This window comes from Chelonia mydas, chromosome 6, assembly GCF_015237465.2.
Source record: "Chelonia mydas isolate rCheMyd1 chromosome 6, rCheMyd1.pri.v2, whole genome shotgun sequence".
Lineage (NCBI taxonomy): Eukaryota > Metazoa > Chordata > Testudines > Cheloniidae > Chelonia > Chelonia mydas.
Genome location: NC_051246.2, coordinates 53,828,282 through 53,842,224, shown reverse-complemented (window position 1 = coordinate 53,842,224; position 13,943 = coordinate 53,828,282). Strand labels below are relative to the sequence as shown.

General features: G+C 41.3%; 1 protein-coding gene across 5 annotated transcripts in view; it reads right to left on the bottom strand.

Annotated features, from left to right (window-relative positions):
- Nucleotides 1-13,619, bottom strand: part of LDLRAD3 (low density lipoprotein receptor class A domain containing 3) — a 178,892-nt gene extending 165,273 nt beyond the window's left edge. For all 5 annotated transcript variants that reach the window (XM_037900054.2, XM_037900055.2, XM_043549060.1 and 2 more), the window contains exon 1: nt 13,473-13,619. In XM_037900054.2, the coding sequence (XP_037755982.1) occupies nt 13,473-13,506 (34 nt within the window). In that variant the 5' untranslated portion in view covers nt 13,507-13,619. The remainder of the gene's footprint in view (nt 1-13,472) is intronic.
- Between the last annotated feature and the right edge of the window lie 324 nt (nt 13,620-13,943).

Below are 13,943 nucleotides of genomic sequence, written 5' to 3'. Positions count from 1 at the left end.
CAGCTAATTAAGTAATAAGATCCAATGAGGCGGACATTTCTCTATATATAATGCTTGGAAATTGGAAAGTAAGTGGCCCGAGGCTAACCTGACAGCTGTTAGCCAAACAACAGGCCAGAGCTTCCATTAAAAATTTCATCAGAAAGTCTAAAAACTCCCTTGGCAGATTTTCAAAGGTCCCATTAGAAACTTTAAGGAGATCCATTCTGGTTAGACATTGTATTCTAGTTTGTGTAGAAGTCATTAATAAGTAATCTTTAACTCAGATCACATGAACAGGAGCAGAGACAGAGAAAGAAAGATACACGGTCCTATTTGAAGCATTTTAAAAAGCCGCCTCGTCAACCAAAAAGCAAAGTGACTGATTTTTCATACATCAGCGCATGGCCAGTGTTTTCAATGTTTCCACTAATTTTGGGTATCCCATTTAAGGTACCAAGAGACTAAACACTTCCAGATACTGTTACTTCAAGGGGAGTGTAAAGTGCTCAGGAACTCTTGCTGATCAGTCCTTCAAGTTGGACACCAAAATTAGTGGACACCTGAAGATTTTTGCCGAGTCTCTATTATACCAAGGGTGGGGATACAATCTCGCAAAAGGGAAACTATACTGTAAAAGTTCCCTTTCCCCCCTACCAACAAGATTTTATGAAACAATAGGACCAAAGCAAGAAATGGTCAACATGTGCCAACCAGGGAGGAGGAACAATGTGGATACAAAAAGGTACATCTTAAAATTGTTTATTTGTAATTACTCAGGACTATGTTAGAAAGTGAAGGCTATCAATGAGGAGGTAGAAAATGAAAGTGTGGGGCCACCTCTTTAGGGCTTTGGGGGGAGAAGCCCTGCTACATCAGTGCCTGAAGCAATCCAGAAACCCTAACATCCTCCAAGGGAGATTTCTGATGCAATGTTTGATCAGCGTCTACAAAGAGCAATCAGGATTGTGCTAACAACAGGACAGTGCATGGATCTTTTGGTCCTCCTGCCAGCCCTTTAACATGGTTTTCTTTAGCACTTTGTTGAGGCTGCCTTGAAAATGAAGTTAAATCCAATCTTGAAGACCTGCCAATTTGTTAACTGCGTGAATTTCAATTCCTCTCCCCTCCACCGTGCTTTTTTTGGTGGGGGGGGGGGGGGGGGAGGAGTTGGTTTGGTTCCTGAACTTTATATTCTCTGTTCATGGCTCTAGACTCAGACAGAAAACACAAGGCTTCACCCCTCTATGGGAACAACTCATAGTTTGCATTTTAGAGCTCAGTGACAGAAATACGCAAGGATTTATTTTTATGCTTATCCTGCATCAACCATCCACTAAACTGATTCAATTACACTCAGCTTAAACAGAGGAAGAGCTCTCCATTTAAAACGAAGACAACAGCTAGACAAAATTGTTTTAAAAACAAAAAGACTACTTCAACCCTTTGCTGCAACTTCAGTAACAGATTTTAATTATGAAAGGGCAAGACTAGAATGGGCAAAACATCAGTTTTATGGTGAAGTGACTGATCCACTACCATTTAAATCCTACAATACTTTGCAACATGGAGGAAAACTATCATATTCTGTTCTATGTAGGTTCTTATAGTTCCCTCATCACACTAATATCCATACACCTTCCCGTAGTTGTAATGCTGCGTGGTTCCACCCAATCCCCAAAATTGCATTATTCTGAGTTGGGATACCTGACTAATTTGTGCTCTTGATATGAGATTTGTTAGCTTTTCTACTTGTCATAATACTACAGGAGTACATTGCTCCTGATGTTTATTCTTCTTTCTGCAATAAGTTTCTCGTGGAGGTTAAAAATGCTGAGTCTAGTAACGTATCTTGCTTTGAGGAGTTAATACGGTTTGTGTTGTCTAACAAAGTTGATCTATTCTGCATAACTAACAATATTTTGCCTACTCTAGCACCTTTCATTTTTCTCTCTCTCACACTCACACACACACACACACACACACAGTGTGATACGTAACTATTTACTCCATTTCATAGATGGTCACAGAGATTAAAAATAACTTGTTCAGGGATGCATGGAGTCAGCAGAAGATTTGGGAAGAGAACAGGGTAGATAAAAATTGATTTAAAAAAATCAGATTTTTTATTTAACTACAGGTCTACTTTTAAAAAAAAAACACCCATTAAAATTTAATTTGAAATTACAAAAAAATTTAGGCCTCAACATAGGTTGTTATCCATTAAAACCATGTAAATTAAATACAAAAATAATATTAAGCAGGACACCTTTGCTGCCAAGTTTTAAAGAAAGACAAACCACTGAACTGGTGGAAGTCACTGGCTAATCACCAGGAACTAGTTTAAGTGCTAAATCAGCTTTTAACAGCAGTAGCCTCTTCTGCAGGTGCAGAGAGAATATTTTCTTTTCCATCGATTCAACCAGTTCATTTCAGTGAAATTCAAAGTCAAGTAACCAACTGGGAGTTGAAAAAGCAGGAAAGCTTTTTTCTCTCTACCAATACACAAATAAAAAAAAATATGCAAGAGGATGAGATCTACTAGTTTCAAAATTTTGAAGGACATGGTGACCAGAAACAATTAGTTCAAGTCACTAACTACAGATAATACCTTCTTTGTTTAATAAATCAATTTGTTTTAAATTAAACACATTGTTAAAAAAGACAGTCATTTTATTTAATAAAAACATTAAAATGCTGTTTTGTACATTTTTAATTAAATTTCCGTCCAAGCAGAGCTTGAAGTAAAATAAGTAAAAAATTGTCCAGTAAATAAAGCACCATTATCCATTTTCTACAATAATAAAAATGTACAAATTAAGAATGTAAATAAATGTAAGTTAATATATCTCCAACAGCCAGTGATGGGACACTAGTTGAGGAGGGCTCTGAGTTACTACAGATAATTCTTTCCCAGGTGTCTGCTGCTGGGTCTTGTCCATAGGCTCAGGGTCTAAATGATCGGGAAGAAACTTTCCCCAGTCAGATTGGCAGAGATCCTGGAGGGATTTCACTCTCCTCTGCAACATGAGGCAGCATCACTTTCAGGTTTAAACTAGTGTAAGTGGTGGATTCTCTGTAACTTGAAGTCTTTAAATCTTAATTTGAGGACTCCAATGACTCAGCCAAAAGTTATAGGTCTATTTCAGCAATGATGGGCAAGGTTCTGTGGCCTGCAATGTGCAGGTCAGACTAGATGATCATTATGGTATCTTCTGGCCTTAAAGTCTATGAGTAAGCTATATAATTGCTTAGCTAAATGTATATAGATTAAATGTATATATCCTCCTGGTTACCAAAAAGCAGCACCAAATGTAGTGTAAAGGCTATTAGTTGCAAATCAATGTTTTAATAGTTACCAACTAATAAGACCCCTCTTTAGGAAAAAAAAAAATCCTTAAGTAGTACAAATAAAATACAATTAAAATTGATGATTTATGTCAAATTTTTCTCCTTGCTGATTTAAACTGTGAATAAATAGAAGATTTAACTAGAGCAATTTAAATCAATTCATCCTGGAAGAGAATCCAGGAGCCCTGACTTCCATTCCCCTTTGCTCTAACCAGACAACGCCCTCCCTGTTGATGACTACTAAAGAGATATTACCAAGGTCCATGGAGCCCAAAACATGACCTACAGAGTGACCTTATAAATCAGAACAAGCAAGTACTGAGATACAAGAGGGAACAAGAAAAAAGAAATTCAACAAGATAAAATGATCTGATAGGTTTCCTTCCATATGCATCTGTTCTTGAATTTTATTGGCCAAGCAAACACAGATCCTACACAAATTGAGCAATGGGGTGCATGCAAATCCCTGGCAATTGAGGGGAGGGCAGAAAGGGGAAAAATAGAGCCCCTGGCATAGGGAGAAGGGACATGGGGGAATCCTGCTACGAGAAGGAAGGATAGAGACGAATTTACAGCGGCCAAGGCACAAAATAATTGTTATGAACCAGTTCTACCAGTAGGAACAGTGTTTCTAGAGGAATGACAAACTTGAAGAGTGGTTTTGCATGCATAGGAGTATTTTATTTGTACCACAAAAGCACCTGGGGCCACAGTTGAGATCAAGTCTCCATTGTGTTAGGAGCTGTTTAAACACATAGTAAAGAAACAGTCCCTGACCCAGAAATTTTCTAATCTAATAGGTAAAACAGACATCAGTTAGCAGAAGAGAGGGGAAGGAACCCACCCAAGGTCACAAAGCAGATCAGTTATGCAGCCAGAAACAGAACCAAGATCACTCAGCCCCAGTCTAGTGCCCTATCCACTGGACCATGCTGCTTCTCTCGATCTTCCATTGATCAGGATTCTGCATGCAGTAAGCACAACTCCACAACAAATACTGATTAAGCTCACAATCCTTCCATCTCCCCCTCTAAGTTAGGGAAATTCTGCAAAGCAGGAGACAGCATGAAAGAAGGACCAATCAAACTCTACACAGGGACTAAAACTGGAAGATTAAATGAACCTTAATGGCAAGAGTTCACATGCTTTAATCTTAAAATGGACCTACAGTGTACGCACCCCTGATTACTACAGTGCCATGCCATCTGCAGCAGAGACTGAAACAAAATACTCTGGCAAACATTAAGTGAGAATTAACTTTTCCCTCTCTGGACTGAGCTATTCCGCAACATGCTGACAAAGGCACCAAGTTTGACCTGTTCCCAACTGGTGCAGTTTTGTTTCCATTTAAAATCATCTAGTTTCGTAAAACAAACATCAATAGCATTTCCAGAAACATTGTTTATGAAAACGGAAAACCCATATTTCAAGACCGACCCTCTCAGAGGACAATTTGCCTATGAAGTAGCTTCACAAGAGTAGATCTTCAAAGGGAGGCCTAACAAAGCAAGCTCCCAGGTGGAAAAATACTCGTAAAAACTGAAAAATATTCCTTTTGCCTCTGCTGAAAGACAATACATTATACCACAATAGCACATTTAATCCAAGATTACAAACAATGCACAAGCTTTAATAAATTATGCTTTACAGTCTGCCGTGTGGTGAGAGGAAGTACTGTATACATTTTACATCTGGGTAAACTGAGGTGACTGGCAATTATGCAACTTGCACAAGGACACATTCAGGACTTCTCCAACTCTGTCACTGACTTCATGTCAGATATATCATTTAAAAGGAAACCCATCTTTAACACGGACTTCACTTGACATATTTGATTGTTATCCTAGAGTGTTCTATCACAGCAGTTTTGCCAAAAAAGGAATTAATTTTCCTTAGGTAACTCAAGAATTGTTTTTAAACTTAGAAGCCAAAGTCTTTCTCCTCCTCCACCTTCAAATGACTGATGCTGAAATTGCTTTCAAGTCAAACTTTCGAAAATGTCACTTTAAACACATGCAGCAAGCTGCTTGCTTACTATAGCCAGGACATCATCTGCTTCAATCTGTGCCTGGCACGACAACTGAATAACAATAACCTAGAGGGTCACCCACCAACTCACAGAACTGATCATTTGGCCTGCCATGGAGAAGGCACTAAAATTCAGAGTACTGTTCTAATTACTATAGATTGCAGTCCAGCAGCAGAATTCTCAAGCATCCCAGGGTACTCCATTCCTGCATAAACAGACAACATAACCACAGAAGGAACTTGTTAGAGTGAGATGCTATCCTAGTGGGATTTGTTGGGTAAAAAATACATAGAAATCTATTTATAGGTGACAAATTAGGTTAATTTTGCATCAGGTCCTCCTAGACAGCTGCCCTAAATTGCCGCAGAGTTGCGGCCACGTCTTAATTGTACTGTTCTGAAAATGTAAGAAATGTAGGATATGCCACACCAGATCAGTCCATCAACTCCAATATCCCACTGCCTTACAGTGGCCAATACCTGATGCTCCAGAAGACAGACTGCCCCCTCCCCATCAATACAGCTAGCCAATTTTGCATCGCTAGCTATGAAGGCAGGCAGTTCCTTCCTGGTTTACTGGCGCTCAATTTATGTCCAGAAGCATGACATTGAATTACCTTTGCCCCAGTAGACACAGGTACATATGTTACAGCATTCTCTCAAAATTATCCAGTTTTTGTTTGGTTTTTTTTTAATTCAGCCACCATATTTGACTTGATAATCTCCCACTGTACCAGACAAAACAGATTGTGGTGAAGTTATTTTTTCACACAACATATAATCAATGTTACCCGCCAGCAATTTCAACTTGTGCTCCTTTGTTCTCATATTACAGTGAAGATTCACCTTATTCCTTGTCTTTCATAAGCAAAAGTGACCCTGTCACATTACACCTCCTCTTCCGACCAAGGTTCCTTGCTGCAAACTCCAGCCTCACAATCCTTTGCAGTTGGATGCAAGCCATTGTAGCACAACAATCCTGAGTCCAATGACACAAAGTTCCAGTGCCTCTGTGGCTGCTCATAGCTTTTCCAGTCAGCGGAAATTGACATGACTGTGGTTAAGTATCATTGCAGCTATTCAGAACCCCATGAAGCCACTGTGAAACTGAAATTGATGCTGTTTTTGTCAAACTACTGCTTCTTGCGAAGTCTTAGCAAAAATGGACTCAGGGACTGAAGCTATTCAGAGGCACCCACCCTCATTTGGGAAACTTTCTGGCTGCTAGGAGGCTCTTGTTGGAGACAAGAGGGTGGAGAAGATAAGTTCATTTTTCCTTCCAGCAGCCCAAAAAGTAGGGGAACAACAATCTAGATAGACAGAACCTAGGCTCTGTCTTCAAACTTCAGATTCCCAATAGCCAGGCCTTTAATATGAAAGGCATTGCTCTCAAGCAATGTTTAGGGACATCACCCAGATAGAAATTCCAATATCCATGGAAAGATTTTCTCTCTCACCAATAGAAGTTGGTCCAATAAAAGATATTACCTTATTCATCTGGTCTCTCTAATACCCTCCCAAGCAGTTGAAATGAGGCTTTTCAGTAGCATGTTGCCTTTCAACTACTTCCCATCCTTCTCATCAGTCTTTGGCTTGCAGATTTATTTCTTTGGCAAATATTTCAAGCTCTGTTGCAGCACTTATTCCTTCTTTCCCACCAGCATGCTTGAGCAGGTGGCTTCTTGACTTGTACACAGTTACTGTCAGAATCTTTGTGAATTTCAAGCACGCTCCTTTGTTTACAAGCCCAAAGCAAAGAAACAGAATATAAGGGGTGGAAGCTTGAAAACCAGACCCAGAAATTTTAATAGGATGGCACCAAGGAGTGCAAATATAATTTGAAGTCCATTCCAATGTTTTACAGAATAGAGAGAACACATACTTTCAGAGACTACCATGTATAATTTTGTCCTTGTTAGCCAGGACAGTGTATAAGGATAACGTTAACGAAAGTACTCCGACTCCTCTTCAAGTTATTATTAGAAAGCAACTTTCTATAATACTTATAACTTCTGTATATCTTTTAATGTAACTACTCAAGACAAACAGATGATTCTAGATATTTGGTGGAGAAAGGGAATATGTGGCAATTTGATAAAGATGTTAGGGCTAGTTTACCATACACTACATGGGATTCTCAGCCACAAAATTCCCCACTTAAAAAAATAATCACATCTCCGTGCAGTACCTTGAAAATCAGTACACATCAAAACCAACCTAAGCAAATATTTTACATTTGTGTAACTGTGCACAAGCGTTCTAAATTAATCTGTATTGTTAAGTTTAATACACATTAATGTCACGTTTTACTTGCTAAGCAAGTCTCTGGTTGTGTTTTACAGAGTTCCCAAGTGCACAAATGTCTGTGATGCTAAAAATTTGTGCGCGCATGTTTTGAGTTTGTTCACTGGCAGTACTCTGCTGATTCCAACAGCATTAGCTATGGTGAAAGGGGGGAAAGAGTTAAAGACAGAGCCTGCTCAGCACACAGGCAGTTGACTACATTTTTAGTAAACATGCATATCATATGTAAAGGTTGTTCAACAGGGAAGTCGTAAAACTGGAACTTGGCATCTAAGACTGGACACACAGGAATCTCAGTTGTGAATGGCATTCTGACTTTCCAGCTGTCTTAGGTTTTTCACATTTCCAAGACCTGCATCACATCAACAGTACACGCAGGCTTTACGGGCTTTTTATCATGAAAAACAAGAATTCTCCTCCCTTGTTTTTCTCCAAGTTTACACTTAACCCTGAAAAATATGATCAAAGAGAACTATACGTTTACCTACACTAAGCACCAGTGATTCATGCAATCTCTGATCATTTGCTCTCCTCAGCAGAAAAGGAAACACTGGATTAAAAACCACTGATTTTACATCTAGACTTGCTCGAAGAGGCCTAAAATATCCAGATAGAACACACCACAGCAACAGACAGGATCAAAATTCAGGTACAGCTAATTCTTCATGTAGGCCCCATCTACACAGAAAAGGTTTACTAGCTATACAGGTATAACCCCCTGTGTGGACGCTCATTTCAGTTTAGCCTATGCAACTTGGGAAGGAGCTTAATGGAAAAAGCCACTCTTTCTACCAAGATAAGAGTGTCCACATAGGAGGTTATAGCTGTATAACCAGTAAAACTTTCCCACGTAGATAAGACCTAGGAGTATCTACACAGGGCGTTACACCAGTATGACTACACTGATTTAAATTCACATCCTAGGTTATACTGAAAAAACAAAACCCCATAACCTTTCCTCTGTAGGTAAGGCCTTACCTGATCAGAAGCAACACTTGGGCCAAGTACATGACTTTAAAGATTAAGATTTGTTTTGCTTATCTTCACTGACACAATCAAAGTTTACAGCCATTCTTGTGAGCTCTCTGGAACAAGAACTTAAATCAGCCATTCGTAAATTTACTGAGCTTTCTATGCCCCCAGAAGTTCCAAGTTTCCCTCACCTGCATCCCAAAAGATGGCAGTTTTGGAAAAGCCACTTTAACCAATTATCAAAACTAAAATTGAAGAAAAGACTAGAGGCCAGGAAAAAAGACATTCTCCCTCTGGGAAGACTGCAGGGGAGTCAATATAGAGAGAGGAAGAAATATTTACCAAAAAAACAAAAAACAAAGATCCAATATTTTGCTCTTCAAAAGAAAATTTGAACACTTTACAAGAATTCCAAAAAATATTTTTAGAAAGCTCTTTGAATGTTAGTACCATCTTACACCAACACAAGCCAGAGGCTCCAGTTAAATAACTGAAGGGAAACTGTTGCACAGACACTGTAGTAGATTTATAGACTACAGACAGAAATCTGAAGTACTAGCTCCCATAAGAAAGATCACTCTTATTTGCCCCTGTGCTCATGAAGAAAAGTTAGGCATGAGAGCAGATTGGGGGGGGGGGGGGGGAATAGGAGGGAAGAGAAATGAGCAGAAAAAGAAACAAAGAAAATGAGACTGATACTAATATGTTAGAACGAAACAGGCCCTTATTCTGCAGCACAGACCTTCCATGGCCTCACACATGTTGACACATTGGCTATATGAGTAATATGACTGCTTTTAGTACATGAAGATATGCATATTACTTGGAGTAATTAAATTAAACAAATTTTGGCAACACTACCAGAGTATAATGGCGCATAACAACTACATGAAGCCAAAGTAATTTAAATGCACACACCCAAGCGTTGTCTGAAGGTTTCTAAAAGATCAACTGTTGGAGCAATAATAATAATTAAGAAAAGGTAAGTCTGTGCAAAAACTACTCATGAGCCACAAAGTATTACAAGTCTCAGAAGTTCAAACGGCACAAAGCTTTATTGTTCCTTTCCTCACTTTTAAGGCTTCATCTTAAAGGGGAAAGAGTCCTTTACACGGGCAAGCATTAGCTGCAAGGTAGGTATTGGTAGCTGCCCATTTAATTTAAGTACAAACCACATCAATCCATTTTATCAAGGAAGTTATGAAATTTAATAAATAACAGTTTCACTCTGACAACAGATGCTCTGAGAGAAATTAAGTATGATCATCTGGATTTCACCCATTATGTGTCATCACTTTAGATGCCCCATCACCAAGAAGCAATTCAGTAACAGACATGGCAACATGAAGCCAGGCCACTTACACTTCTACCAAAATACTCTGGAAAAGTGCCTGCTAAGATTACGTTGCAGAAATAATTTACACCTGCAGCAGAGCTGCAAAAAGCATAATCAGGATAGAGACCTTGACAGACATATGCCCACCATGTGAAAAGCATTTCTACATGTATGAATTTAGCAGCTACAGAGCCATCTTTTATTTTTAATTCAACATCAAGTCATTCAGATACAGTCAGACACCTGACCCATCCTCTGTGCATGTTTCACCTATTTCCCTAGCACAGCATTCTGAGCTACCCCCCAATAAGGTTTGCTGTTGGAACCTGTGATCTTCTAGTAAACATTAATCCAATACTTTAACCTATAACAGGCATGCTGAGTTATTACACTTTTCACTGAGCAGGTGAATTCCTACTCAAGTTTTTTGGAAGATGGAACCATGACATGCCAAGTCACAATGCATCCTTCCTGCATTTGTCAAGTCATTTGCCTTACCACGAGGGGCAATGTAGCTCAGGAGATCCAAGTTCAATGCCCTGCTGCGTCACAGAACTTCCTACGTGACCTCAAGCAACTTGTTTAGGGGGAGATATTTAAAGAACCTTAGAATTTAGACACAAGTCAACAGAAAGTTGACCCACTGACTTGTGTGTCTAAATCTCTGACACTTTTGAATGTCTCCTCCTAAATCTGTCCCAGATCCCTATCTGTAAAATGGAAACAATACAATCGCACCTAGAAGGATATTGTGAGGATAAATATACTAAAAGTCTGTGACTCACTCCGATACTTTAATGGTTGCTACCACATGAGTAAGACGCACACCTCCACCAGGTACTACCTTCAGTGCTTAATTTGTAGTGAAAGAGGTGCCATAGCTCAAGCAATTTTTTTACATTCAATAACTGACGCAGCAAGCCCAGAGATGCCGGGGCTATGAACTGCCAAGCCAAGAGGTGCCAAGGCTCAGCCCTGACAAGCCCTAGCACAAATTAAGCACTGACTACCTTCTATCTTTATGATGTTATAGCTCAAGTACAGCCAATACTTCTAAACCTGGAAAAACAGTAACACCCTAGGAAATAGCTTCAGTATCATATTATAATCAGCAATACATGCACTGAACCAAATTCCTTTTCAGCAGGTCCATCTTGCTTGGTCTCATCATTTTGTAAAATGTATCATGTGCAGGGAGCATTTTTTTTAAATCAAATCGATTTAAATCATGATTTAAATCACTAGTCAGGAAGACTTGATTTAATCATGGTTTTCTACATAGAAGTGCATTCTTGTTGGCTGTTATAAACCCTAATACATATTCTTGACAACTCAGAGACAGATGTAGGTTTCATTTTTAGAAGGTACACACTATACATTTTTAAACAGTGATTTATTTAGAACACTTTTCAGATTAGTTTTACAGCTATATCTGATTGGTTGGTTATTTCATTTACCAAAGGTAATTGAAGCAGATATTTATGAAGTCATTGGGAGGTGAATTATCTCCAATTCAACACGTTAATCACTAATATTTGGAGGATTTTCTTGCCACACTGTATTAGGAGAACGTTACCAGACAGACATTTAAATTGTTTTAACCAAAAAACAACATTATTAAGTATTCTGGATTTTTTTCTTCAACAGCAAACATATAATATTTTAACAAAACAAGCATATGTCCCTCGCGTCTCACATTTATCTCCAGACTTCTTCTCCTTGTCCAGATCTATTCCGCCCCTAACAATCTTCTATTCATTGAACTTTTTGAAATTTTGCACATTTAGAGAGAAGTAAGGGATTGACTCTGTGTACACAAATTTGCAGAGGGACAATAGAGTTGAGGTCTGTTATTTCTGACCTCTATACATTATTTATTTATTTAAAAACATTTTTGCTGTTAACAAGCATGTTATCTCTGGAGATACAAATTCACAGTTTGAGAACTGAAAAATTAAGCATCTCTGATGGTATCTTCTAGACCAGGAGTGGCCAACCTGAGCCTGAGAAGGAGCCAGAATTTACCAGTGTACATTGCCAAAGAGCCACAGTAATACATCAGCAGCCCACTCCCAGTGCCTCCCACCAATCAAAGGCCCCCCACACCTCCCGTTTTGTGGCATGAGGTGGGGGGGAGAGCAAGGGCACAGCAGCCCCAGACGAGGGGATAGGAGGGGGTGGAACGGGGACGGAGCCAGTGGTTGAGCAGTGAGCGCCCCCCGGCACATTGGAAAGTTGACGCTTGCAGCTCCAGCCCTGGAGTCTGTGCCTATACAAGGAGCCACATCTTAACTTCTGAAGAGCCGCATGTGTTCTAGACTGAGCACTTAGTCCCATTGGGTAGACAGAAAGATTAACCTAAATAATCAATACAGAAGCCCCTGAAACCCCATAAGATTGGGTTCCTAATCCATGAACTATTGGAAATCTTTCTTAAAACTTACAAAATTTTTCTTAAACATTACATGAATATATTGTCTCACACTATACAATTAGAATTTATAATCCCTATTCCATGATGAGATAGTTTTAATTAAGATGCATTATAGCTCAAAGATATCTTTAGATAGGTTTTTTCCTCAAAAAGCACTTTATCAAAAAAATCCAATTTAAATACAAAAAATCCAACTTATTGATTTTTATCCACCCTGATTATGTGTTTGCCAGCCATACCATACACCTTTCGGCTTTCAGACAGTAAGCTCTGTGGGACAGGGCCTTCAGTTGGGACTGCAAGGTACAGCATATAGTCATGGCCCTCTATACATGCGCACATGCTGGTTGGTATCTTGTTGCATGAGACCATGGCCCAGGCTGCTCTGCAATAATGCCCCACTAACAACATGCCACATGGACACAGGAACAGCTTTATTCCTAATCTTCCTGCATCCAAGGGCCAAACTCTCCAGAAGCAGAAGACAAATTCCTGACCCCTCCCCTCCCCTCCTTGCTCTCAACCAAGGACTAGAGCTGCAGCCACAAGTGACAGCTCGGAGAGAGCACGCCAGGGCAGCACAGGGGCCAAAGTAGCTCAGCCACCGACCCCAACGCCTCAGGGGCAGAAACAACCTAGCCTGCTGGCTCCATGCATCCAGAAGTGAGGAGAAAGTCCTAGCTAAGGGGGTGGTCCAATGCTCACAGAGCAGCCTGCAACACACCGCTCATGGGAGGAAACCCCCTGTCCATTGTGTACATACACCTTCATCTCCTCTTGCTGGACCACACAGGGCGCAGCAGGGAGGAGAAGGCACTGCGAACAACAGCCCTGCACCCCTGCCCCAGCCTGGTGCATGGGGGGAGGGGGAACAGCTTCCACTGCACCTCCCCAGCCTGGTGCATGGGGGGGGGGGAGCCCACTGCTGCACACGCACCCCGCTCCCCAGCCTGGTGCACACGGGGAGGGGGCGGTACCCACGGCCCCCTCCCCCAAGAGCCCGGTCCGCCCCTCCCTCGAGAGCCCGGGGAAGGAGCCGCCGCTGCCGCCCCGCTCGCCCTCACTTACCCGCCGAGCCCAGCAGCAGCCACAGCAGCCACATGGCCCCGCGCCGGCCGCTCCGCAAACTTTCCTTCTTGCCTGCTCCGTGCGCGAGCGAGTCTCCGCCCGAACCCGGCCCAGGCGCTGCGGGCCCGGGAGGGGAAGAGGAGGGCGGGGCCGGGGGAGGGGCCCTCCGCGCAGCCACGGAGCGCGGCAGCCCCGGCCGAGACCCTGGCTGCAGGCCCGCCCACCCGGCTCCTGTGCGCGGTGCCCCCCTCTCCCTGCTGGCGCACCTGGGGCGGACATTCCCGCCCAGGCATGCACCGGGCTGGGGAGCAGGGGGTGTTGTTCTTCCGGCCACACCGTGAGGGGGAGAAGAAAAGGAGTACTTGTGGCACCTTAGAGACTAACCAGTTTATTTGAGCATAAGCTTTCGTGAGCTACAGCTCACTTCACTGTAGCTCACGAAAGCTTATGCTCAAATAAATTGGTTAGTCT